We start from the raw sequence: 21,104 nt of genomic DNA, 5'->3' as shown, positions 1-21,104 counted from the left end.
AAATCATCATCATTATTCTATTACCATGAATAGGTGAGCAATTTTGACACATGGTAAACCAATAGCATCCACTAATTACCATAATCTGGTCAAACATCTTTGACATGTGGTAAATCAACAACCTCAACCAATTAATAATTCTAGTCAATACCTCTGACCTATGGTATATCCTCACCAAAATCTTGGTTGATACTCTTAACACATGGTACATCATTTAGCATCAACTAGTAACCATAATTCCAGTCTTTTTCGCATATGGTATACAGACTAATCTTGGTTCACCATTATTCGGTTCAATGTCTTTCATGCATGGTAAATCTCCAAAGGCCACATTTTATCTAAGTAATTTAGGGACTTATTTTAACTGATCCTCATGCTCCAGGAATATTCTTCCTAATTTGTGTCAACATACATTACAAAAGAAGAACAATTATCCTCTATTGGACCATTCTCGCCAATTAGGGTCAATATACTTGACATAGGAAGAATGTCGATCCATGATGTTATCTCATGAGCACTCCCTCTCACTGAGACAAACATTCTCAATAAGTCCAAGATTGTCCCTGAAGTATACAAAATACTATCTGGACAAAGGCTTTCTAAGTATATCAATGATATGCTCATTAGTAGAGACATATTAGAGATTCACTTCTCCCTTCTGCACTATGTCATGAATGAATTGGTACTTGATCTCGATGTACTTCAAATTGTCATGGAAAATTGGATTATCTATCAACTTAACACAGCTTTGATTGTCACAATATATCACAGTCGGTTCTAGCACCTGATCAAATAGTCTTGTGAGTAACTCCCAAAGCCACACTACTTCACAACTCGCTAGAATGGATGCAATATAATCTGCCTCAGCAGTGTTAAGTGCAATACATTTCACTTCCTACTCATCCACGAATCATAGAGTATCCCGAGCTAAAGAAACCTTCGGAAGTACTATTTTTGTCTTCAACGCTCCCTGCCCAATCTGCATCTGTATATCCGTACAATTGTATATCACCGTTTGAGACATATGTCAAACCATAATAAATTGTACCATGAAAATTGATGAGGCTCAAAAATAGGTGCATCATAAGGGTCATAATGTCATCCTCCATCTTTGGAACTATGTCTTTCTCACATTTATTTATAATTTTTGTTTTATTATGCCTAGTGAGAAGGGTAAAAGATGTTTTTCTATGTCATGTAACCTAATATGGTTTAATTGGAGGAAACAGAGGATTTTTTGGGTAATTTACATGTATGGGCTGGGAGTAGACAACGGGGAGAGATTCTAGGAGGTTTTCCACCTCCTTAACTCCTTCAATGAGCCCAAGATCACCACACACTCTCTCATCATCTCGAGGTCATTTGACATTGATGCAATGATAATGATAAGCTTGTTACTGGTTAATCACTAAGTTATCTCTAGAGGGTTGAGGCTCTTGGGTTTGGGCCCAAACCCAATGGCTTAGGCCCCTCTTGTGTATTGGTATTTCTTTTTAGTTCAAAGTGTTTATTAGTTTTCTGCATTTCATTAGAAAATAACCCTTAAAAATCTTGTGATTGTGACCTCTATCTCATCTCTCCCATGGGAGCACGAATGGAAGGATCTACAATCACAGTCCAAAAATACTATGTTTATGATTTCTTGGAAGAAGGTCTATGTTATTCATATTGTTTTTCATGGGCTTAATATAGCTTAGGAGTTGATTCATTGACTGGATCGGAGTTTTTGACACAGATTAGATCACATTTAAATTCAACTCATCCTTTCCACTATTAGTTGTTTCATTTTTCAATGATGAAAGGGTATATGCATGTGATGTTGCAGGGATATTTGTATCTTCAAGAAAGGGGCCTTTCACCACATCCATCTTGGACTTCCTCGGCATCTTTTATGAAGCTCAAATTCTATCTTCAAAGTTATGTTCTTGAGATCAGCCTCTTAGATCACCGTGAGAAGCTCTCCTAGTTCAAAACAGGCCTTCGAAAGGATTTGAACTTGGATAGGGGTGTTGGTCAAGTTTAATCCATTTACCTCAACCTCCATCCACCTTTCCATCCCTGGAACCCATCATTCCTACCTCCTAAATCTTCTCGGCAACCTTCCTATAGAATTACAGGCCTTCAAGTAGCAATATAGGGTACCTGTCGCAGCCTTCTATAACATACATGTAGCGTCCTCTTTCTCCACTTATTTTGACCTTTTATGCAATTTGGACTTAGTTTAGAAGTAGGTTGGCCCCCAACTGTGACTCAATGATCAAGGGAAGCACCTAAGCCACTCCAACCATCATTTTCCTTTACGTCAAAATAAGATAGCATGACTTTCTTTATTACAGATTTGGCACAAATAAAACATTGGTATATATGCAAGTGTGAGCTATATAGATGATAAATGGAATCTTGAGTTATAATTTGGTGGGTTAGCTTCTTGTCTGCAAGTGTATTTGGTAGCTAGATGGTTGATTGCAAGATAATGTAGTTCCTTATCTACAAGTAGTGTAGCTCTTATATTTTCATGAATTGATTCAATAACATTTACAAGTTGAAGTTCAAAAAGAATTTTCCTTTTGATCATTAAAGGTAGGTTCTAAGTTGCACCTTCATTAGTTATTTTTCCTTCTAATTCAGTAGGAAGAATGGTCTTGGAGAACTATTGATCAAATTTCCTAATTGAGGGTGGCATGAGTAGAATCCCATCTACTGTGTATATAGCATTCTCACCTCGAAGTGTGTACGAACCTTCGGTTGATAAATAGAGTTGAGGAGCCCTTGGGAGTTGCAGAACTCTTGGTGCAATACCAGGTCTCACCACTTTCTTGCGTCATTGTCGGGGAGGTGTCTAGGTAGATGTTATATATGCTTCAACATTGTTTTATGTTTTACATACAGTTTTGAAAAAGCAACATAAAAACAAAAGAGAAAAATTCCTTTCATACCTCGTAGGAATAGAGATACCCAAGGAAAATTCTTACCGAACACCCCCACCCCCTCAAGTAGTCAACCTTCACTCTTCTCCGGTGACTGCGAGCTTCCCTCTCTGACTCTAGGGGTGTTAGAAGACCCTCTAGGTGAGAAACCTGAGATATTTGAAGAACCTATTCGGGAAGGAGAAGTACCCACTTCACCTACCCAAACCATGGCTGGAAATAGGAACAATGATTTTTTTCCCTATCATAGAGACTAGTGGAGAGGCTAGAATGGAGAATATCGGCCCTAATTCCATTCCACACTTTCATGGATTAGCCTCTAAGGATCTTGATACCTTTATGTTTAAATTTTCGTTACCTGTAGGACCTATGACTATGCCTCTAATGACCAGAAGTTGAATTTATTCCCATCTACCCTTAAGGATGCAGCCTTGGGCTGGTTTATGGGTCTGCCTGGGGATAACGCCACTACCTAGGTTCAAATTCAACAAGCTTTTAATGACAAGTGTAGGGACTACTGTAGGTCCAAATAAACCAAGGAATAAATATTTAGAATGACTCTTGGACATGATGAATCCTTGGAAGACTATGAGGAGAGATTTCAACTCAGTTATAGGAGGGCCAGATGCACCCTTGATCCTGAATCACTCAAGCTAGTTCTTCTTTGAGGGATTAGGGAGGACATGCTGGAAAACATCAACATGTTGTCTCGGGCAGATATCTATCATTTATCCTATGACGGCATCAAAGCATTGTTCAAAATTCCCTCTAGGGCCAATAGAAAGAAGGGTAGGGCTAGTCAAGGCTTGATCAATTCCTCCCCTTCCACAACATCCATCAAGAATGAGATTAGGAACATGTTGGAAGACTTTAAAAGTGAAATTTATGTGCCTTTTCTTTGCAAATGGATACCATGCAAATGAAGAGGAAACCAAAGGAAGCAGAGAGAGCCCTAGTTATTTTATGCCCTAAATGAACTAAAAGGAAACCCAGAAATGAATGCCCATTACATGTTGTACAGGTCTCCTCAATCTGTGAGGAGAACCATGCCACAGATAAATACCCTTATTTTATTTGTTTAAAAGTTGTATACGAAGGGGCGGAAGGTGGGGCTGAGCAACTCTGCTTTATAAATCAAAGGAGGCCTCAAGGACCTCGTCCATACCAGCAGGGCATGCAAGGTGCATCTTACTCTTAATACCATCCCTACCAGAATGCACCCTTTCCACCATAGTACTATTCCCCTCATCCATCACGTTCCACACCTCCTCCTTGGCTTGATGCCCCTCAATATCCTCCCCAACATGTCAATTAACCATTTCAGCCATATGTTTCCCAACCTCCTAAATGGAATAACCCATCACATGGGTGGAGGCCTCAACTTAACCAACCTCCTACTTTACTGCTTCACCTCCACCTCAACCACAAATCACTCATCCCGCCCCAACCAAGCAACCTCAGATGCATGCTCAACCTAATCTGAACCCGAATAATGAGCAAGCACAACAAGTCTACATTGGAGAGACATCTTACTGTTCCTATGCTATGGAGATCTAAGAAATCAACCTTAGGTCCAAAAGGGAACTTGAAGATAACCAACCTCCATCTCCACCTTAAGAACTTGAAGAGGAAAAGAAGAGAGTATCCCTAAAGTAAATCCACCTCCTTTTCCGTAGAGATCGATCCATCCCAGCTAGCACCCCCAGAAGAGACTGAACTTATGGGAGGACACAAGAAATGGAAGATCCCAACCAATGCATAAGAAATGGCTAAGATCTAGCAAAGATCGGCAGCTAACAGAAAAAATAAATAAATAGATCCAATAGATCAGAAAAAACAAGAAGATCACTGCCTAGTACAAGTCAAAAAACCTCTCCCAATGATATCCTAATTAAATATCTATGATTGGGAGGTGAAACTTAACGCACAGATCAAACTTGCTCACTTCCATTTATACAACATAAAATTGTAAAATCATTAAATGTAATGCACCATATAAAAATATTTAAGAAAGAGAGTTGTTAAAATAGGTGATTTCATTGTCAACATTGTTTTGAGCACTATGCTGATAACTTTAGATTTAAAATAATAAATTACATAATAAAAGATTTCGAAATAGTTTAAGAGGATATCCTAATTAAATATCTATGATTGGGAGGTGAAACTTAACGCACAGATCAAACTTTCTCACTTCCATTTATACAACATAAAATTGTAAAATCATTAAATGTAATGCACCATATAAAAATATTTAAGAAAGAGAGTTGTTAAAATAGGTGATTTGATTGTCAACATTTCTTCGTCTTTATTTGCATCGCATCGATTTATATACTCTAAGTCATCCTTTGATAGTTGTTAAAAAGCTTACATCAATGAAGTCATTCAATGAAAATTTCCTTCGACATTCCCAGAATGCATAGAATGTGATCTATAGATATAAGTTCAATATCATCACTCATTCTACGATATTTTCCAAAATCTATTAATTCCAAATATTTTATAATATTTCTAAACGTATATTGTTAACAAGGAGCCACTGCCGTGGCGGTAGTCCCTGCCGGGTCTGCAAGGACAACACAAATGGATTGTATACTGTCCGATTTGAAATGAAACTGAAATAGTTCACCTAGAGCTGTCAAATCGATGGTGATGTGCGGAATTTAATATGCAATTGGGTTTTATTCGAAACCTATGGATTTTGTTTTAGTTAGACCAACTGATTAGTTGAAACAGATTTCAATATTTATTGACATATTTTGAATATTATGGTGAGAAAAATTTGATGTCTTATTCTTCAGTGCATATGTCTTAGTCACACATATGTGTATTTTTAATATTTTTCCCAAACCTATAAATATATATTTAAAATAAAATAAAAGCATATAATAAAAGCATATAAATTTATATAATAAAAGCTTTATATATCAAGCTTAGTGCATTGGGAGATCTCTTCCATGGTTTCAGTGCATATGTCTTAGTCACACATATGTGTATTTTTAATATTTTTCCCAAACGTATAAATATATATTTAAAATAAAATAAAATTATATAATAAAAGCATATAAAATTATATAATAAAAGCTTTATATATCAAGCTTAGTGCATTGGGAGATCTCTTCCATGGTTTTATTGGAATGCTAGGGAAAAGTTTCCTACTTTTTAGGCACAATGAAAAATAATGGTTTTGTTTTTGTTTTTGTTTTTTTTTTAATAAAAGTTTATATATATTTATGTGAACAAAATATTTTGTTTAATTTTTTTTTATCTTTATTAAGATTAAATAATATAATGATTAAATAATATAATGGTTAAAATGGATATATAATTTTATTTTATCTTTATTAACATTAAATAATATAATAGTTAAAATAGATGCATGCTACTACACATAAAAATATAAATATTTTTAAGACTTAATTCAGATTTAAAAACTAGCAAAGATGTTCACCACCTAAACTATAAGACATTTTTCATTATTCATAATGCAGTGCAGTGTTTTGAAGAAAAGAGTAGTGTTTTTATTGATTTTGCAATTATGTAATTGATCTGGATATTTTTAACTTGGGAATTCTTAAATCTTTTACAATATTTTTAAGTTAGAAATTCTTAAATTTTTTACATTATTTGTACAAGTTTTTGATATTAAATATTAATTCTTTACATCATCCATTTTTTAGGAAACAACATATTACAATTTATTATGTTCAAACTTCAATAAAACCAATAACATCATAAAATATAAAAGATTTTACACTAAAAAAATTATATATACTTAATCTTTCAATGAATTTCAATATATTTGACTATATTATATGTAACACAAAAAAATGTATAATTATGCATTTCATTTTTACTAAATAAGTGGAGTTATAAAGTTAAGTTATATATATATATATATATATATATATATATATATATATATATATATATATATATATATATATTTGATTTAAATTACTTTAATTTTTAATGTAAATAAAATTTCAAAATATTTATATAATTATATATATAATTTAAAAGACAAAAACTATAATAATTAACGAACTGTAATTAGAATCCAATACTCTCCAATTTCCCTAATAAAACAAAAACAAAAATAACAATAATAAAATATTTAAAAATTCACGAAATCATAAAAATAATATTTTATATTGAAAAATATATATTTTTATAAGTAATCCCAATGCACTGTGCGATTACATTAACCAATGGGGAATCCCAAGGACATTGGTCCTCTACTTATTAGTATATTTCTACCATTCATGAACAATGCGTTCACGGCATGAGGATGAATTGATATAATCACGTCACTTGTTTTCAGTATTTACTAAGATACTTTGAATATTATGAGAGGGTTATTTTAATATAAAATCAATGTATATAAATGAATTTTATAAAAATGTTCCAAGTCAGCATTGATTTTTGAATTCTTGAACTTATTGGAATGGTCTATTAAATGGAGCCACTATCTTGGATTATAACCCCCCAACATATCACACCACGGATATCTTGTTATTTAACGGAAAAAGTATGGATTGACACATGGGCATCCATGCAAAGCACCATTGAAACAGGTGGACAGGGATGCAAACCACTGTTGGCTCGAACATCATGAAAGAAAAACATAAATAACCAAATCATTTTTGTGCCATAGCTACTGCATCATCAGCCATAGCAACTGCCTAATCAACCAACTGCTCTGTTGATGCCCCTTTAGATATAGTAATCGAGCAGGTATAAATAGAAGTGCGAAAAAAAGAAATGGAAAAAAAAGGCATTTGTTACAGGTTGGACAAAAGGAAATGGCAGGTATAAATAGAAGTTTGAAAAAAAGGAAATGGAAAAAAAATGTACATAAAAGGTTAGAAAAAAGGAAATGTATAAAAAGGAAGAAACAAATGTGCAGAAGACACCTGAAGTACCTGGATCATATGAAGGAAGTTTTAGACCTGAAGGAGAGGCTAGGCGTAAACTGAAACAGGTTTTTCAAGAGTGTTATTTTTTGAGTTGCGATTGTAAATTGAAACTGGTTTTTCAAGAGTGTTAATTTTTGAGTTACAATTGTTGTTTTAGGGGGCCAAATTAAATTTATTTTCATTTAAATCAGAGTGAATTCAACTTTGTAAATATGATTGATTTAGTTGAGTTTCGGCTAACACGTTTTATTAAGGATATTGAAGTTAAAATTCTTTTCATTTAAATCACAGTGCATGCAGCGTTGTGAATATGCTTGAGTCGAGTTTTGTATAATATTTTTTATTAAAGATTTTGAAGTTGTGGCTTTTGAGTTTACATGTATATCAATTTTTTTAAGCCTAATCCTGGAATTATAAGAAGAATATTATAATTAAGCAAAGAATTAAATGAAAAATGTTTGTATTTCAACAAATTATTTAATAAAATTCTGGAGCCAAACATAAGTAAATTTGAATTGAATGAAAAATGTTTGTATTTCAACAAATTATTTAATAAAATTCTGAAGCCAAACATGAGTTAATTTTAGAGAAACACAGACATAATTTAATACTCCAATATTCTTGGAAATTTGAATCCTCCCATATTCTTGAAAATTCCAAAATTCAAAAGAAAACGTGAATATATTTTAGACCAAACGTAGACAGTAAAGCAAAGAATCCTCCCATATTCTTGAAAATTCCAAAATTCAAAAGAAAACGTGAATAAATTTTAGACCAAACATAGACAGTAAAGCAAAGAATCCTCCCATATTCTTGAAAATTCCAAAACTCAAAAGAAAACGTGAATGAATTTTAGACCAAACATAGACAGTAAAGCAAATATCAATCAATTTTAGACAGTAAAGCAAATATGAATAAATTTTAGACTAAACTTAGACAGAAATTTGAAAATTAAACACTAAAAATTCAAGAGAAAACATAAGTAAATTTTAAATCAAACATAAACAGACTTCAGTATTAATTTATAATGCATCAATATTCATGAAAATTCAAAAGAAAATATTGGAAGTTCAAGAACAGACAAACCAACTCTTATTCCGCCCTTTCTGGAGAGTGTTCTATTATGAGTTTGTTCTATTCAACCTTGGATACTGGTTCAACTTGGTAAATGGGTTATGGAATGCTTTGACCTCTACTACTTTACTTCTCGGTGCTTCCCCTCGAGAAAATGAAACTATTGGTAGTGCTGCTAAAACTGTTACTCTATCTACATCCTCACTTCTCCTCGAGTAAATGCAATTGCTGGTAGTGCTGCTAAAACTGTTACTCTATCTGCATCTGCACTGGAAAGAGCGTAAAAACCACACCGAAGAACAAGGTTATTTGATGTTCAAAACCAGCGGAAATTACAGAAATTGTCTTCTGGAAGCTACTATGACTAATTAATTGGGGTTATCTGCATCACAAAGAAAAAACTGCACTTGAAGATCGAGTACTAGACCCAACTCTGTTCATCCCCATCCAAAAGCGAAGAATTGTTGTGGGAAGACCCAACCCCAAAAGCGAAGGGAGGAGCCACAAATTGTTGTTTTAGCAGTTGTGGGAAGCTTCATAGATGACAAAGCCTCTTATTCAAATTTTATTATTATTAATATAACTTCGTTATTTCACCTTACATTCGTAGCTCATACACTTGTAAATTTTATCTAACGCCCAATAATATTTATTTTCAATTAATATAATAATATAAAAATTATTTTATGCAAATGCATTTTTTACGGTGTCCTTAGTCATATAGCCAGATCAAATAATTGAGATACGAAAGATTTTAAAGTAAACATTTATGTAAATTGAAAATATCAAATAGATCAAATAATTAAGATAGGGAAAGATTTTAAAGTTCATAGTTCATTTGCATCGGGGCACGTGAAGCGTGCAATAAGACCTCCAATTCACAACTTTGGTTATAAATTTCTTACACCAATATTTGCAGAGATAAACTTTGGTTAAACTTTGATAGTGGATAATTTTTTTTGGTCAAAAGACTGGTTAATGTATGGTCAACGATGGATCCATCGCTATTAGTCCCAGGCAAGGACTAATAAGGCATAATTAGCAATATGGTTTCAAGCCAAGAAATATTTAACTTAAGACAACAAAAAAGTTAACTACTAGTCACGAGTAATATTATAATTATGTATCTGGAAAGTAAATATAAACACTCGTAAATACTATATGTTTTATTTTAAACTCTAAAAATAGCTCTCTGTTTATCAAGGTTAGAATTAAAAGAAAAAGAAAAAGCAGGGTTTAGCAAAGTTAGAAGTAAAAAGCTGTGGAAAATAAATATAGATATTTAGTAAAAGGCTGTGGAAAACTAATCTAGATCTGTGCACATTATCTCTAAAAATAACCCACAGAGGCAGTGTAAAATTAGAAAAGTGAGTAAAAATGGAAAAATAAATAACCCATAGAGGCAGTGTAAAATTAGAAAAGTGAGTAAAAATGGAAAAATGGCAATGTAAAATCAGAAGAGTGAGTAAAAAAGGAAAAATAAATAGCCCATAGAGGCAGTGTAAAATTAGAAGAGTGAATAAAAGTGGGAAAATAAATAGCCCATTAGATGCATGCACGTTGGAAGTAACCGTGTAAAATTAGAAGTAAGAGTATCACTGGATCCATGCACGTCGGATCTAAAGAAATAAATAGGCAGCGGAAGCATGGTAAATTTAGAAGTAAAAACAACACTGGCAACTGCAAGTGAATGAATGAATCTTTAGAGAAGTGAAAACAACACAGCGTCGACTGCAGTTTGAGGATTAATTGGAAAATATTGTAGTAACAACACAACGTCGAGTGCAGTTTGAGAAGGATTAATTGGAAAATATTGTAGTAAAAAAATTCTAATTACGGTCCATGATCGTCGTTATGCATGTACCTGATCTAAATATAGCAGTGCAAGATTACACATAAATTACAAAATTAAAAATTACACATAAATTAAAAATTCTAATTACACGTAAATTAAAAATTCTAATTACGTTCCATGATCGTCGTCGTTATGCATGTGCATGATCTAAATATAGCAGTGCAAAATTACAAAAGCACCACTGCAAAATTTATTTATCTTTATAAGGACCACATTGAACGCACTTTGAAGATGATACGTGCTTAAGAGTGTGGAAGAACAGATATTAAGTGATTAAGAAGAGAAGAGATGATGATGAGGAATAGCCTGATGATGAGATTGTTGTTGGCGTTGGTGATGCTCCTTCATGTGGGAGCAGCAGCAGCAGACACAGACGACACAGCCTCAGGGCGATCTTGTTTTGCAGCAATTTACAGTTTCGGAGATTCATTCGCTGATACTGGAAACGCGGACATGGCTTCACCTCCTTACAACCTTCATTTTCGCTCTCTTCCATATGGAAAAACCTTCTTTGGCCTCCCCGCCGGTCGTGCTTCAGATGGACGTCTCGTCATTGACTTTTTGGGTAATAATTACCACCCATCATCCAATTCCATATACATGCCTCTTGGGTGTAAAATATTGCATAGTACTCATGATCACTTGTATATTGTGTATTTTTCAGCCAGTGCACTAGGATTTAATTTCCTCTCCTCTTCTTCTTGTGTATTTTTCAGCCAGTGCACTGGGATTTAATTTCCTCTCCTCTTCTTGTTGTGTATTTTTCAGCCAGTGCACTAGGATTTAATTTCCTGTCCTCTTGTTGTGTATTTTTCAGCCAGTTCGCTAGGATTTAATTTCCTCCGGCCTTCTATTGGACTGATCGACATGGAGCTGGCGGAGAGAAAAAACGGAGTTAACTTTGCCGTTGCGGGTGCCACTGCATTGGACAATTCCTTCTTAAATGACAGACTCATCTTCCCGCAGACACCATTATCTCTAGATACGCAAATCAGATGGTTCCACCAGTTGAAAAATTTCACCTGCAGAGCTAATTTGGGTATAATCATAGTATCATTTCAATTATGTAAAATTTTACTTAGGGTTATGCTTCCAGACGGTTCTAAAACATATATTTGGTCAACAGATTGCCAAGTTCATTTCTCAAGAGCGTTATATGTGATGGGTGGATTCGGTCTCAACGACTATCTAGACTCCACCTTTACGTCCTCGCCATCGGATGAGATAAGGGGCTTTACTCCTCTTATCATAGCCAAGATTCAGAAAGCTATACAGGTAATTGATTTTAATTAAACCCCACTTGATATGTCTTATTTCTTTCTCCATATCAATAACCCTCTCATAACATAATTACGGTTTTCTTTTATTTAGACGATGACATGCGTTGTCGGTTTTCTTTTATTTAGACGATGACATGCGTTGCGGTGAATGATTCGGTTTTCTTTTATTTAGACGATGACATGCGTTGCGGTGAATGAGTTTTTCTTTTTTTGGAAAATTTTTTATATTAAAATGGAATTGGAATTGAGTGCAGGCATTGATAGAAGAAGGAGCCCAGTACATATTTGTCCAAGGAATGCCACCTCTGGGATGTTTGCCCGCCATACTTACTCTAGACCCTTATCCGAGGAACTCCGATTATGATGAAAATGGATGCCTAGCATCATATAACCAACTCTCCCAGGATCATAACACAGCGTTGCAGGAGACACTAGAGCAGCTAAGGATTCAATATCCACACGCCATATTGGTGTATGCGGACTACTATAATATGTTTATGGAAATAATCAAGAACCATGCAGCATACGGTACGTACGGAAATTTTGGATTCGGTTAATAAACTCATATACATTTTGGATTGGATTAGTGTAGTGTAATGACAATGTTGAAATGATGCAGGTTTTACCGCTAATACATTTCAGTCTTGCTGTGGAACTGGAGAACTTTTTAATTTTGATATCATGCATACGTGTGGGACACCAGGAGTGTTAGCATGCTCAAATCCAGAAAGAGCCATCAGTTGGGATGGAATACATTTCACTGAAGCCGCATACAAAATTATTTCACAATTCATCATCAACAAAGCCCAATATACTCAGCCACCTTTCAGTGACATGATGAAAATCTCTGATAATGGCCTTTGTGATGCAGCCAGCCACCAGGGAACCACCTTATGAGAATGTTTTGTAATGGCGGTTTATATGTATTCTGGAGTGAAATATGTCAAATCTCTGGTAATGGCCTTTGTGATGCAGCCACCAGTTAATATTTTGTATTCGCTATTAATATGTATTCTGCATTGAATGTCGCCTTTGTGATGCAGCCACCAGTTAATATTTTGTATTCGCTATTAATATGTATTCTGCATTGAATGTCAAATCTCAATAGGACTTTTGAATTTGAGTCCCTATTTCTTTCATTTGTATTTCAATGGGGGATTTTTTATAATAATAATATTTAATTTGAGTCCCTATTTCTTTCATTTGTATTTCAATGGCGGATTTTTTATAATAATAATATTTTTAATTGTATATTGGTATTCTGAAATAAAAAATTATTATAACGCTTTTAAATTTGAGTTATATTTTTTATTTAAATTATATTATTGTTTAAATTATTATTTATTTTTTATGTTTTTTAATTTGAGTTACATTTTTTTATTTACATTTTGTTATTTTTTGGGATAAAATAAGTTGGTTCTTTGTTAATTTTAAGAATAAAAAAATAATTATTTCAAATCATTACAATGTTATATTACATTAAGAATTGAATATAGTATTTATTGGATTTGGATATCCGTAGATCTAATTATAATAATTATTCCTTCTAGTTAATCAAGTATAAATCAATAAAATTTTGAATACAGTGGTTTATATCTTAGAAATAAAAACTTATATGAAATAGAATCAAAATAAATGTGGTTTAGTTATCATATTATTAGCAAATATTATATTTCATTTTGCCATTGATACTTTAACCACAATCAACCTTAAAAGCTGCTAAATACTCTTTTAAATTAATCCAAAAGAAAGTCATCAATCCAAGGAATCGAACATGTAGACATATCCTCAAGAGTATGCTATCCTTGTTCATATATTAATCATCATTGCAAAGTCAAATGACATCATCTTTCATTTTGTCAACAATTACTAGTTTTCTCTATGGAGATACACCAAGCATGGTCATTCTCAAATAAAGCATATCCTTTAATTGGATGATTAATTCATTATATTCATTATAATTGATTCGTATGGTAAAAGGCCAGCTATATATTTCATTTTAATTTCCCATGTAGTAACTATTATTATACCCTGTATTATAAGGAATATTTATTTAGTTAAATGTATTAAAGTGTATATGGGTACTCTAACTATTTTGTAATGAAAAATAGTATTTCCAAATGAAAAAATATATTTACCTATAAATCTAATGCGATGATCTATATTGTAGCTTAATTAGACAGCTGGATATGTTACAATATGTTATCAAAATGATTTGGATAATATTGGTATGCTAGAGATTGGGTATAGTATACCTCATGATTGTAAATTCAATTATTGATATCATAGTGGTCATCAATGGCCTTTCCCTCTCTTTGTTCCACTTGAATTTAACTTAGGGAAATCCCTAATACAATTGGCTTACAAGGATCGTGCTTTCTAGATGGGAAAACTAGAGGAATTGGCTTACAAGGATCATTTTACAAGTAGCTACTAGTAAACCTCTAGGGGTTTGTAGCCTATCCTCCTCTCCATAAACATGGTCACAATCGAGGGGATTTGAACTTTGGAACTCTCAGTTTTCATAGATTTCACATTATTTTTTATATTTTTAATCTAAGTTATATTGTTTTGAGAAAATTTCTTAATACTTTTTTTTAGATTGAAGAATTAATAATAGAGTTTCAAGCTACCATTAATTAAAAATCGAATACGTAGCTTATTGAAATTAAATTTGAGTGAGAAGAATAACTCATCTGATTGCATTCTATTCCCAAGGTTTACATATTAATACATGGTTTTTTAACCCTTAGTTTTCATCTTCCAAGAGGTCGCTTAGACTTCTATGAATGTCTGAATTCATGCACACCAATCCTATCAGATTAGGCATCCAAAAAACCCCAACCTATTTCCAGTATGGAAGGTATCAACCCTATTGTGGGTGCTAACAATGGAAGTAATTTTGGTGTTAATGGCATAAATAACGTGGGTCCCACCAATGGAAACAATATAGTAATGACCACCACAATGTACACAACTCGGACTTTTCTTTTGTTTATGGCTAGTTTGAACCTCCTTGATTTGAGCCAACCAATAATTGATCCTCTCTTGCATGATTTTGCATGGCATACATGCCAACCAAACTTCTCTAAAATATCCCCAATTTTGAGGGTGATTTTGCATCTTTGTATTTATGGTTATATCTGTAATTTGTGGTGTTCCTGTTTAAATCCAAATCAGTGGATGAGATGCCACATGTCATGTTTTACCACTTCATTAGACTCATTACCATGATGTTGACTGGCACAAACATTTTCTACTTGCTATTTCTTTTTGGTTTATTAGCATAATTTTGATTTGAGGATATAGAATAGAGTCTTGCATTAACTATATGCACAGTTTCAACAAAGTATATCCTTCAAGAAAATCACAACAATTTATCATGTCATTGTCGCAGTTATCTAATCATGATTGCAAACACATAACAAAAGTTATGAAGTTTGCACTCAGCTATAATGTGAATCATCCATTTACATGTTATTAAGTGGAAATGATATCATATAACTTGTTTAGCAAGACCATTGCATAGAATCGCCCCCTAACTAACTAACACCTTTTATTAAGCATGTAATTTGAATAACAACCTAATTGTGAGAACCTTATATCTATGAAAAATAGGCACAAACTCGAAATAAATTAAGCTCCTTAAATTTGATCCTTGGTCATTTCCATCTCTTTAGCCATGGATTTTATAAACCTGTTAAACCCCTTTTCAAATTTGGTCTTTAGCCCTTAATCTTGTCCATTGTTTATAATAATAAAAAATCTTCATTCACAGTATATTTGTATTCAAACATATATAGACGGATATGACTAAATTTGCATTCTTGCACCAAAGCTAGAATACAAATCATGCATTTGTATATCCTTATGCAGATCCTTAATAATAAATGGAAAATTTACCAAGTAACATGTTTACCAAGACCATTAGATGCCAAGTAAAATTTCATTGAGTTTATGTTGAGTATGATATTTAAGTTTACCATTTCCCATATATCATGACATGAAAAACATGCTAGGATATAAATGAATAAATTGTTTGCAAAACATGGTCTTGGAAACTATTACAAGCAGCAATATGTGTAGCTCATAAGGAATTTTGGAAGTACTTTTCCAAGACCATAGAGACATGATCATGTCTATTTTTCAAGTGCAATAGATACAAGCACTAATTTATTAAATACGGATAATTACTTCTAATAATGTAGATCTCCTTTTAACAATTCAATTTTATCATTAAGAAGTTATACTTCGGAAATTCAACCATCAACTCACAAGGACAATAGATATCAGAATGCACAAAGAGAACATATTTACCCTGGGAAAACCGGGCAAAATTTACTTAGATAAATTATTCAATTCAACAAGAGATATTCCTAATATTGCTAGTCAACTATGAGGTCAAACTGACCAACAATGTTATGGTCAAAGCTAGTCAAACAACCCTTTTATCAAGTCAAAATATTTCCCTTCAACTTCAGCCCTCTCGGATCTTCCTAGGCTGAATTTCATCCTCCTAGAATATGCCCAGAAACTCGACCCTGCTACCCAAAATGTTATGCCCAGAATTTTGGACCTACATCCTAGAAGTCCGGCCTGTTACCCAAAAACTTCCTAGAAAGTCACATGTTCAACGTATATAAATCGATAAATGTTCTTGATGTGAATTTGTCCTTATTTTCCTTCTTCATTGTCGTTCTTCTTCGATTGGATGCCCAAAATATTTCTACCTGTGTGAGAAATCGAATCGTGACTTGTGGAGGAGGTTAAGTTCTCTATATATAATGTTTTGTCTCTATGAATGGGTGTCTCTTCACTAGAGCAGACTTGACATTAAGGAGGACCGAATTGAAAAATTTGGAGCCAAAAAATCAGAATTCAAAATTTCAAAATTTCTTTCTTGATATCGACATGAACAATGTGTCTTATATTAATTCTTTCAAGGGAAAAAATGACATGAAGAACATATCATAGAACTACATTATATACTTCAAGGGATAAAATATAAATTATAAAGGCCAACCATGGCTACAAGATTCAGCACTCCCTCTTAACTAGGGAGGTATTCGTAATAACTACGCAGATGTTATTTTGTTGACAAAATTCTCTAACAGAAAGCTATAGAAAATCATCATCATTATTCTATTACCATGAATAGGTGAGCAATTTTGACACATGGTAAACCAATAGCATCCACTAATTACCATAATCTGGTCAAACATCTTTGACATGTGGTAAATCAACAACCTCAACCAATTAATAATTCTAGTCAATACCTCTGACCTATGGTATATCCTCACCAAAATCTTGGTTGATACTCTTAACACATGGTACATCATTTAGCATCAACTAGTAACCATAATTCCAGTCTTTTTCGCATATGGTATACAGACTAATCTTGGTTCACCATTATTCGGTTCAATGTCTTTCATGCATGGTAAATCTCCAAAGGCCACATTTTATCTAAGTAATTTAGGGACTTATTTTAACTGATCCTCATGCTCCAGGAATATTCTTCCTAATTTGTGTCAACATACATTACAAAAGAAGAACAATTATCCTCTATTGGACCATTCTCGCCAATTAGGGTCAATATACTTGACATAGGAAGAATGTCGATCCATGATGTTATCTCATGAGCACTCCCTCTCACTGAGACAAACATTCTCAATAAGTCCAAGATTGTCCCTGAAGTATACAAAATACTATCTGGACAAAGGCTTTCTAAGTATATCAATGATATGCTCATTAGTAGAGACATATTAGAGATTCACTTCTCCCTTCTGCACTATGTCATGAATGAATTGGCACTTGATCTCGATGTACTTCAAATTGTCATGGAAAATTGGATTATCTATCAACTTAACACAGCTTTGATTGTCACAATATATCACAGTCGGTTCTAGCACCTGATCAAATAGTCTTGTGAGTAACTCCCAAAGCCACACTACTTCACAACTCGCTAGAATGGATGCAATATAATCTGCCTCAGCAGTGTTAAGTGCAATACATTTCTACTTCCTACTCATCCACGAATCATAGAGTATCCCGAGCTAAAGAAACCTTCGGAAGTACTATTTTTGTCTTCAACGCTCCCTGCCCAATCTGCATCTGTATATCCGTACAATTGTATATCACCGTTTGAGACATATGTCAAACCATAATAAATTGTACCATGAAAATTGATGAGGCTCAAAAATAGGTGCATCATAAGGGTCATAATGTCATCCTCCATCTTTGGAACTATGTCTTTCTCACATTTATTTATAATTTTTGTTATATTATGCCTAGTGAGAAGGGTAAAAGATGTTTTTCTATGTCATGTAACCTAATATGGTTTAATTGGAGGAAACAGAGGATTTTTTGGGTAATTTACATGTATGGGCTGGGAGTAGACAACGGGGAGAGATTCTAGGAGGTTTTCCACCTCCTTAACTCCTTCAATGAGCCCAAGATCACCACACACTCTCTCATCATCTCGAGGTCATTTGACATTGATGCAATGATAATGATAAGCTTGTTACTGGTTAATCACTAAGTTATCTCTAGAGGGTTGAGGCTCTTGGGTTTGGGCCCAAACCCAATGGCTTAGGCCCCTCTTGTGTATTGGTATTTCTTTTTAGTTCAAAGTGTTTATTAGTTTTCTGCATTTCATTAGAAAATAACCCTTAAAAATCTTGTGATTGTGACCTCTATCTCATCTCTCCCATGGGAGCACGAATGGAAGGATCTACAATCACAGTCCAAAAATACTATGTTTATGATTTCTTGGAAGAAGGTCTATGTTATTCATATTGTTTTTCATGGGCTTAATATAGCTTAGGAGTTGATTCATTGACTGGATCGGAGTTTTTGACACAGATTAGATCACATTTAAATTCAACTCATCCTTTCCACTATTAGTTGTTTCATTTTTCAATGATGAAAGGGTATATGCATGTGATGTTGCAGGGATATTTGTATCTTCAAGAAAGGGGCCTTTCACCACATCCATCTTGGACTTCCTCGGCATCTTTTATGAAGCTCAAATTCTATCTTCAAAGTTATGTTCTTGAGATCAGCCTCTTAGATCACCGTGAGAAGCTCTCCTAGTTCAAAACAGGCCTTCGAAAGGATTTGAACTTGGATAGGGGTGTTGGTCAAGTTTAATCCATTTACCTCAACCTCCATCCACCTTTCCATCCCTGGAACCCATCATTCCTACCTCCTAAATCTTCTCGGCAACCTTCCTATAGAATTACAGGCCTTCAAGTAGCAATATAGAGTACCTGTCGCAGCCTTCTATAACATACATGTAGCGTCCTCTTTCTCCACTTATTTTGACCTTTTATGCAATTTGGACTTAGTTTAGAAGTAGGTTGGCCCCCAACTGTGACTCAATGATCAAGGGAAGCACCTAAGCCACTCCAACCATCATTTTCCTTTACTGCAAAATAAGATAGCAGGACTTTCTTTATTACAGATTTGGCACAAATAAAACATTGGTATATATGCAAGTGTGAGCTATATAGATGATAAATGGAATCTTGAGTTATAATTTGGTGGGTTAGCTTCTTGTCTGCAAGTGTATTTGGTAGCTAGATGGTTGATTGCAAGATAATGTAGTTCCTTATCTACAAGTAGTGTAGCTCTTATATTTTCATGAATTGATTCAATAACATTTACAAGTTGAAGTTCAAAAAGAATTTTCCTTTTGATCATTAAAGGTAGGTTCTAAGTTGCACCTTCATTAGTTATTTTTCCTTCTAATTCAGTAGGAAGAATGGTCTTGGAGAACTATTGATCAAATTTCCTAATTGAGGGTGGCATGAGTAGAATCCCATCTACTGTGTATATAGCATTCTCACCTCGAAGTGTGTACGAACCTTCGGTTGATAAATAGAGTTGAGGAGCCCTTGGGAGTTGCAGAACTCTTGGTGCAATACCAGGTCTCACCACTTTCTTGCGTCATTGTCGGGGAGGTGTCTAGGTAGATGTTATATATGCTTCAACATTGTTTTATGTTTTACATACAGTTTTGAAAAAGCAACATAAAAACAAAAGAGAAAAATTCCTTTCATACCTCGTAGGAATAGAGATACCCAAGGAAAATTCTTACCGAACACCCCCACCCCCTCAAGTAGTCAACCTTCACTCTTCTCCGGTGACTGCGAGCTTCCCTCTCTGACTCTAGGGGTGTTAGAAGACCCTCTAGGTGAGAAACCTGAGATATTTGAAGAACCTATTCGGGAAGGAGAAGTACCCACTTCACCTACCCAAACCATGGCTGGAAATAGGAACAATGATTTTTTTCCCTATCATAGAGACTAGTGGAGAGGCTAGAATGGAGAATATCGGCCCTAATTCCATTCCACACTTTCATGGATTAGCCTCTAAGGATCTTGATACCTTTATGTTTAAATTTGTCGTTACCTGTAGGACCTATGACTATGCCTCTAATGACCAGAAGTTGAATTTATTCCCATCTACCCTTAAGGATGCAGCCTTGGGCTGGTTTATGGGTCTGCCTGGGGATAACGCCACTACCTAGGCTCAAATTCAACAAGCTTTTAATGACAAGTGTAGGGACTACTGTAGGTCCAAATAAACCAAGGAATAAATATTTAGAATGACTCTTGGACATGATGAATCCTTGGAAGACTATGAGGAGAGATTTCAACTCAGTTATAGGAGGGCCAGATGCACCCTTGATCCTGAATCACTCAAGCTAGTTCTTCTTTGAGGGATTAGGGAGGACATGCTGGAAAACATCAACATGTTGTCTCGGGCAGATATCTATCATTTATCCTATGACGGCATCAAAGCATTGTTCAAAATTCCCTCTAGGGCCAATAGAAAGAAGGGTAGGGCTAGTCAAGGCTTGATCAATTCCTCCCCTTCCACAACATCCATCAAGAATGAGATTAGGAACATGTTGGAAGACTTTAAAAGTGAAATTTATGTGCCTTTTCTTTGCAAATGGATACCATGCAAATGAAGAGGAAACCAAAGGAAGCAGAGAGAGCCCTAGTTATTTTATGCCCTAAATGAACTAAAAGGAAACCCAGAAATG

General features: G+C 34.2%; 1 protein-coding gene across 1 annotated transcript; it reads left to right on the top strand.

The window, feature by feature from the left end:
- The first annotated feature begins 11,060 nt into the window (after window positions 1-11,060).
- LOC149202057 (acetylajmalan esterase 1-like) lies at window positions 11,061-12,949 on the top strand. The gene is made up of 5 exons (XM_089401465.1): window positions 11,061-11,337; window positions 11,590-11,811; window positions 11,899-12,047; window positions 12,307-12,580; window positions 12,672-12,949. The coding sequence occupies exons 1-5, from the start codon at window positions 11,061-11,063 to the stop codon at window positions 12,947-12,949; spliced, it is 1,200 nt and encodes a 399-aa protein (XP_089257591.1).
- Window positions 12,950-21,104: the final 8,155 nt, after the last annotated feature.

Source organism: Pinus tabuliformis, chromosome 2_1 (assembly GCF_031772625.1).
Source record: "Pinus tabuliformis cultivar Carrire ecotype Pingquan chromosome 2_1, CPIR1, whole genome shotgun sequence".
NCBI classification, from domain to species: Eukaryota; Viridiplantae; Streptophyta; class Pinopsida; order Pinales; family Pinaceae; genus Pinus; species Pinus tabuliformis.
Note: the sequence above shows the minus strand (reverse complement) of the source record. Positions and strands in the feature narration are given on the sequence as shown.

Bases quoted from the DNA above. Each gene is read 5' to 3' on its own strand.
- LOC149202057 (XM_089401465.1), top strand. From the start codon at position 11,061: ATGATGATGAGGAATAGCCTGATGATGAGATTGTTGTTGGCGTTGGTG. The intron at 11,338-11,589 runs GTAATAATTACC...TGTATTTTTCAG, and splicing joins TCTCGTCATTGACTTTTTGG to CCAGTTCGCTAGGATTTAAT. The intron at 11,812-11,898 runs GTATAATCATAG...TTTGGTCAACAG, and splicing joins CACCTGCAGAGCTAATTTGG to ATTGCCAAGTTCATTTCTCA.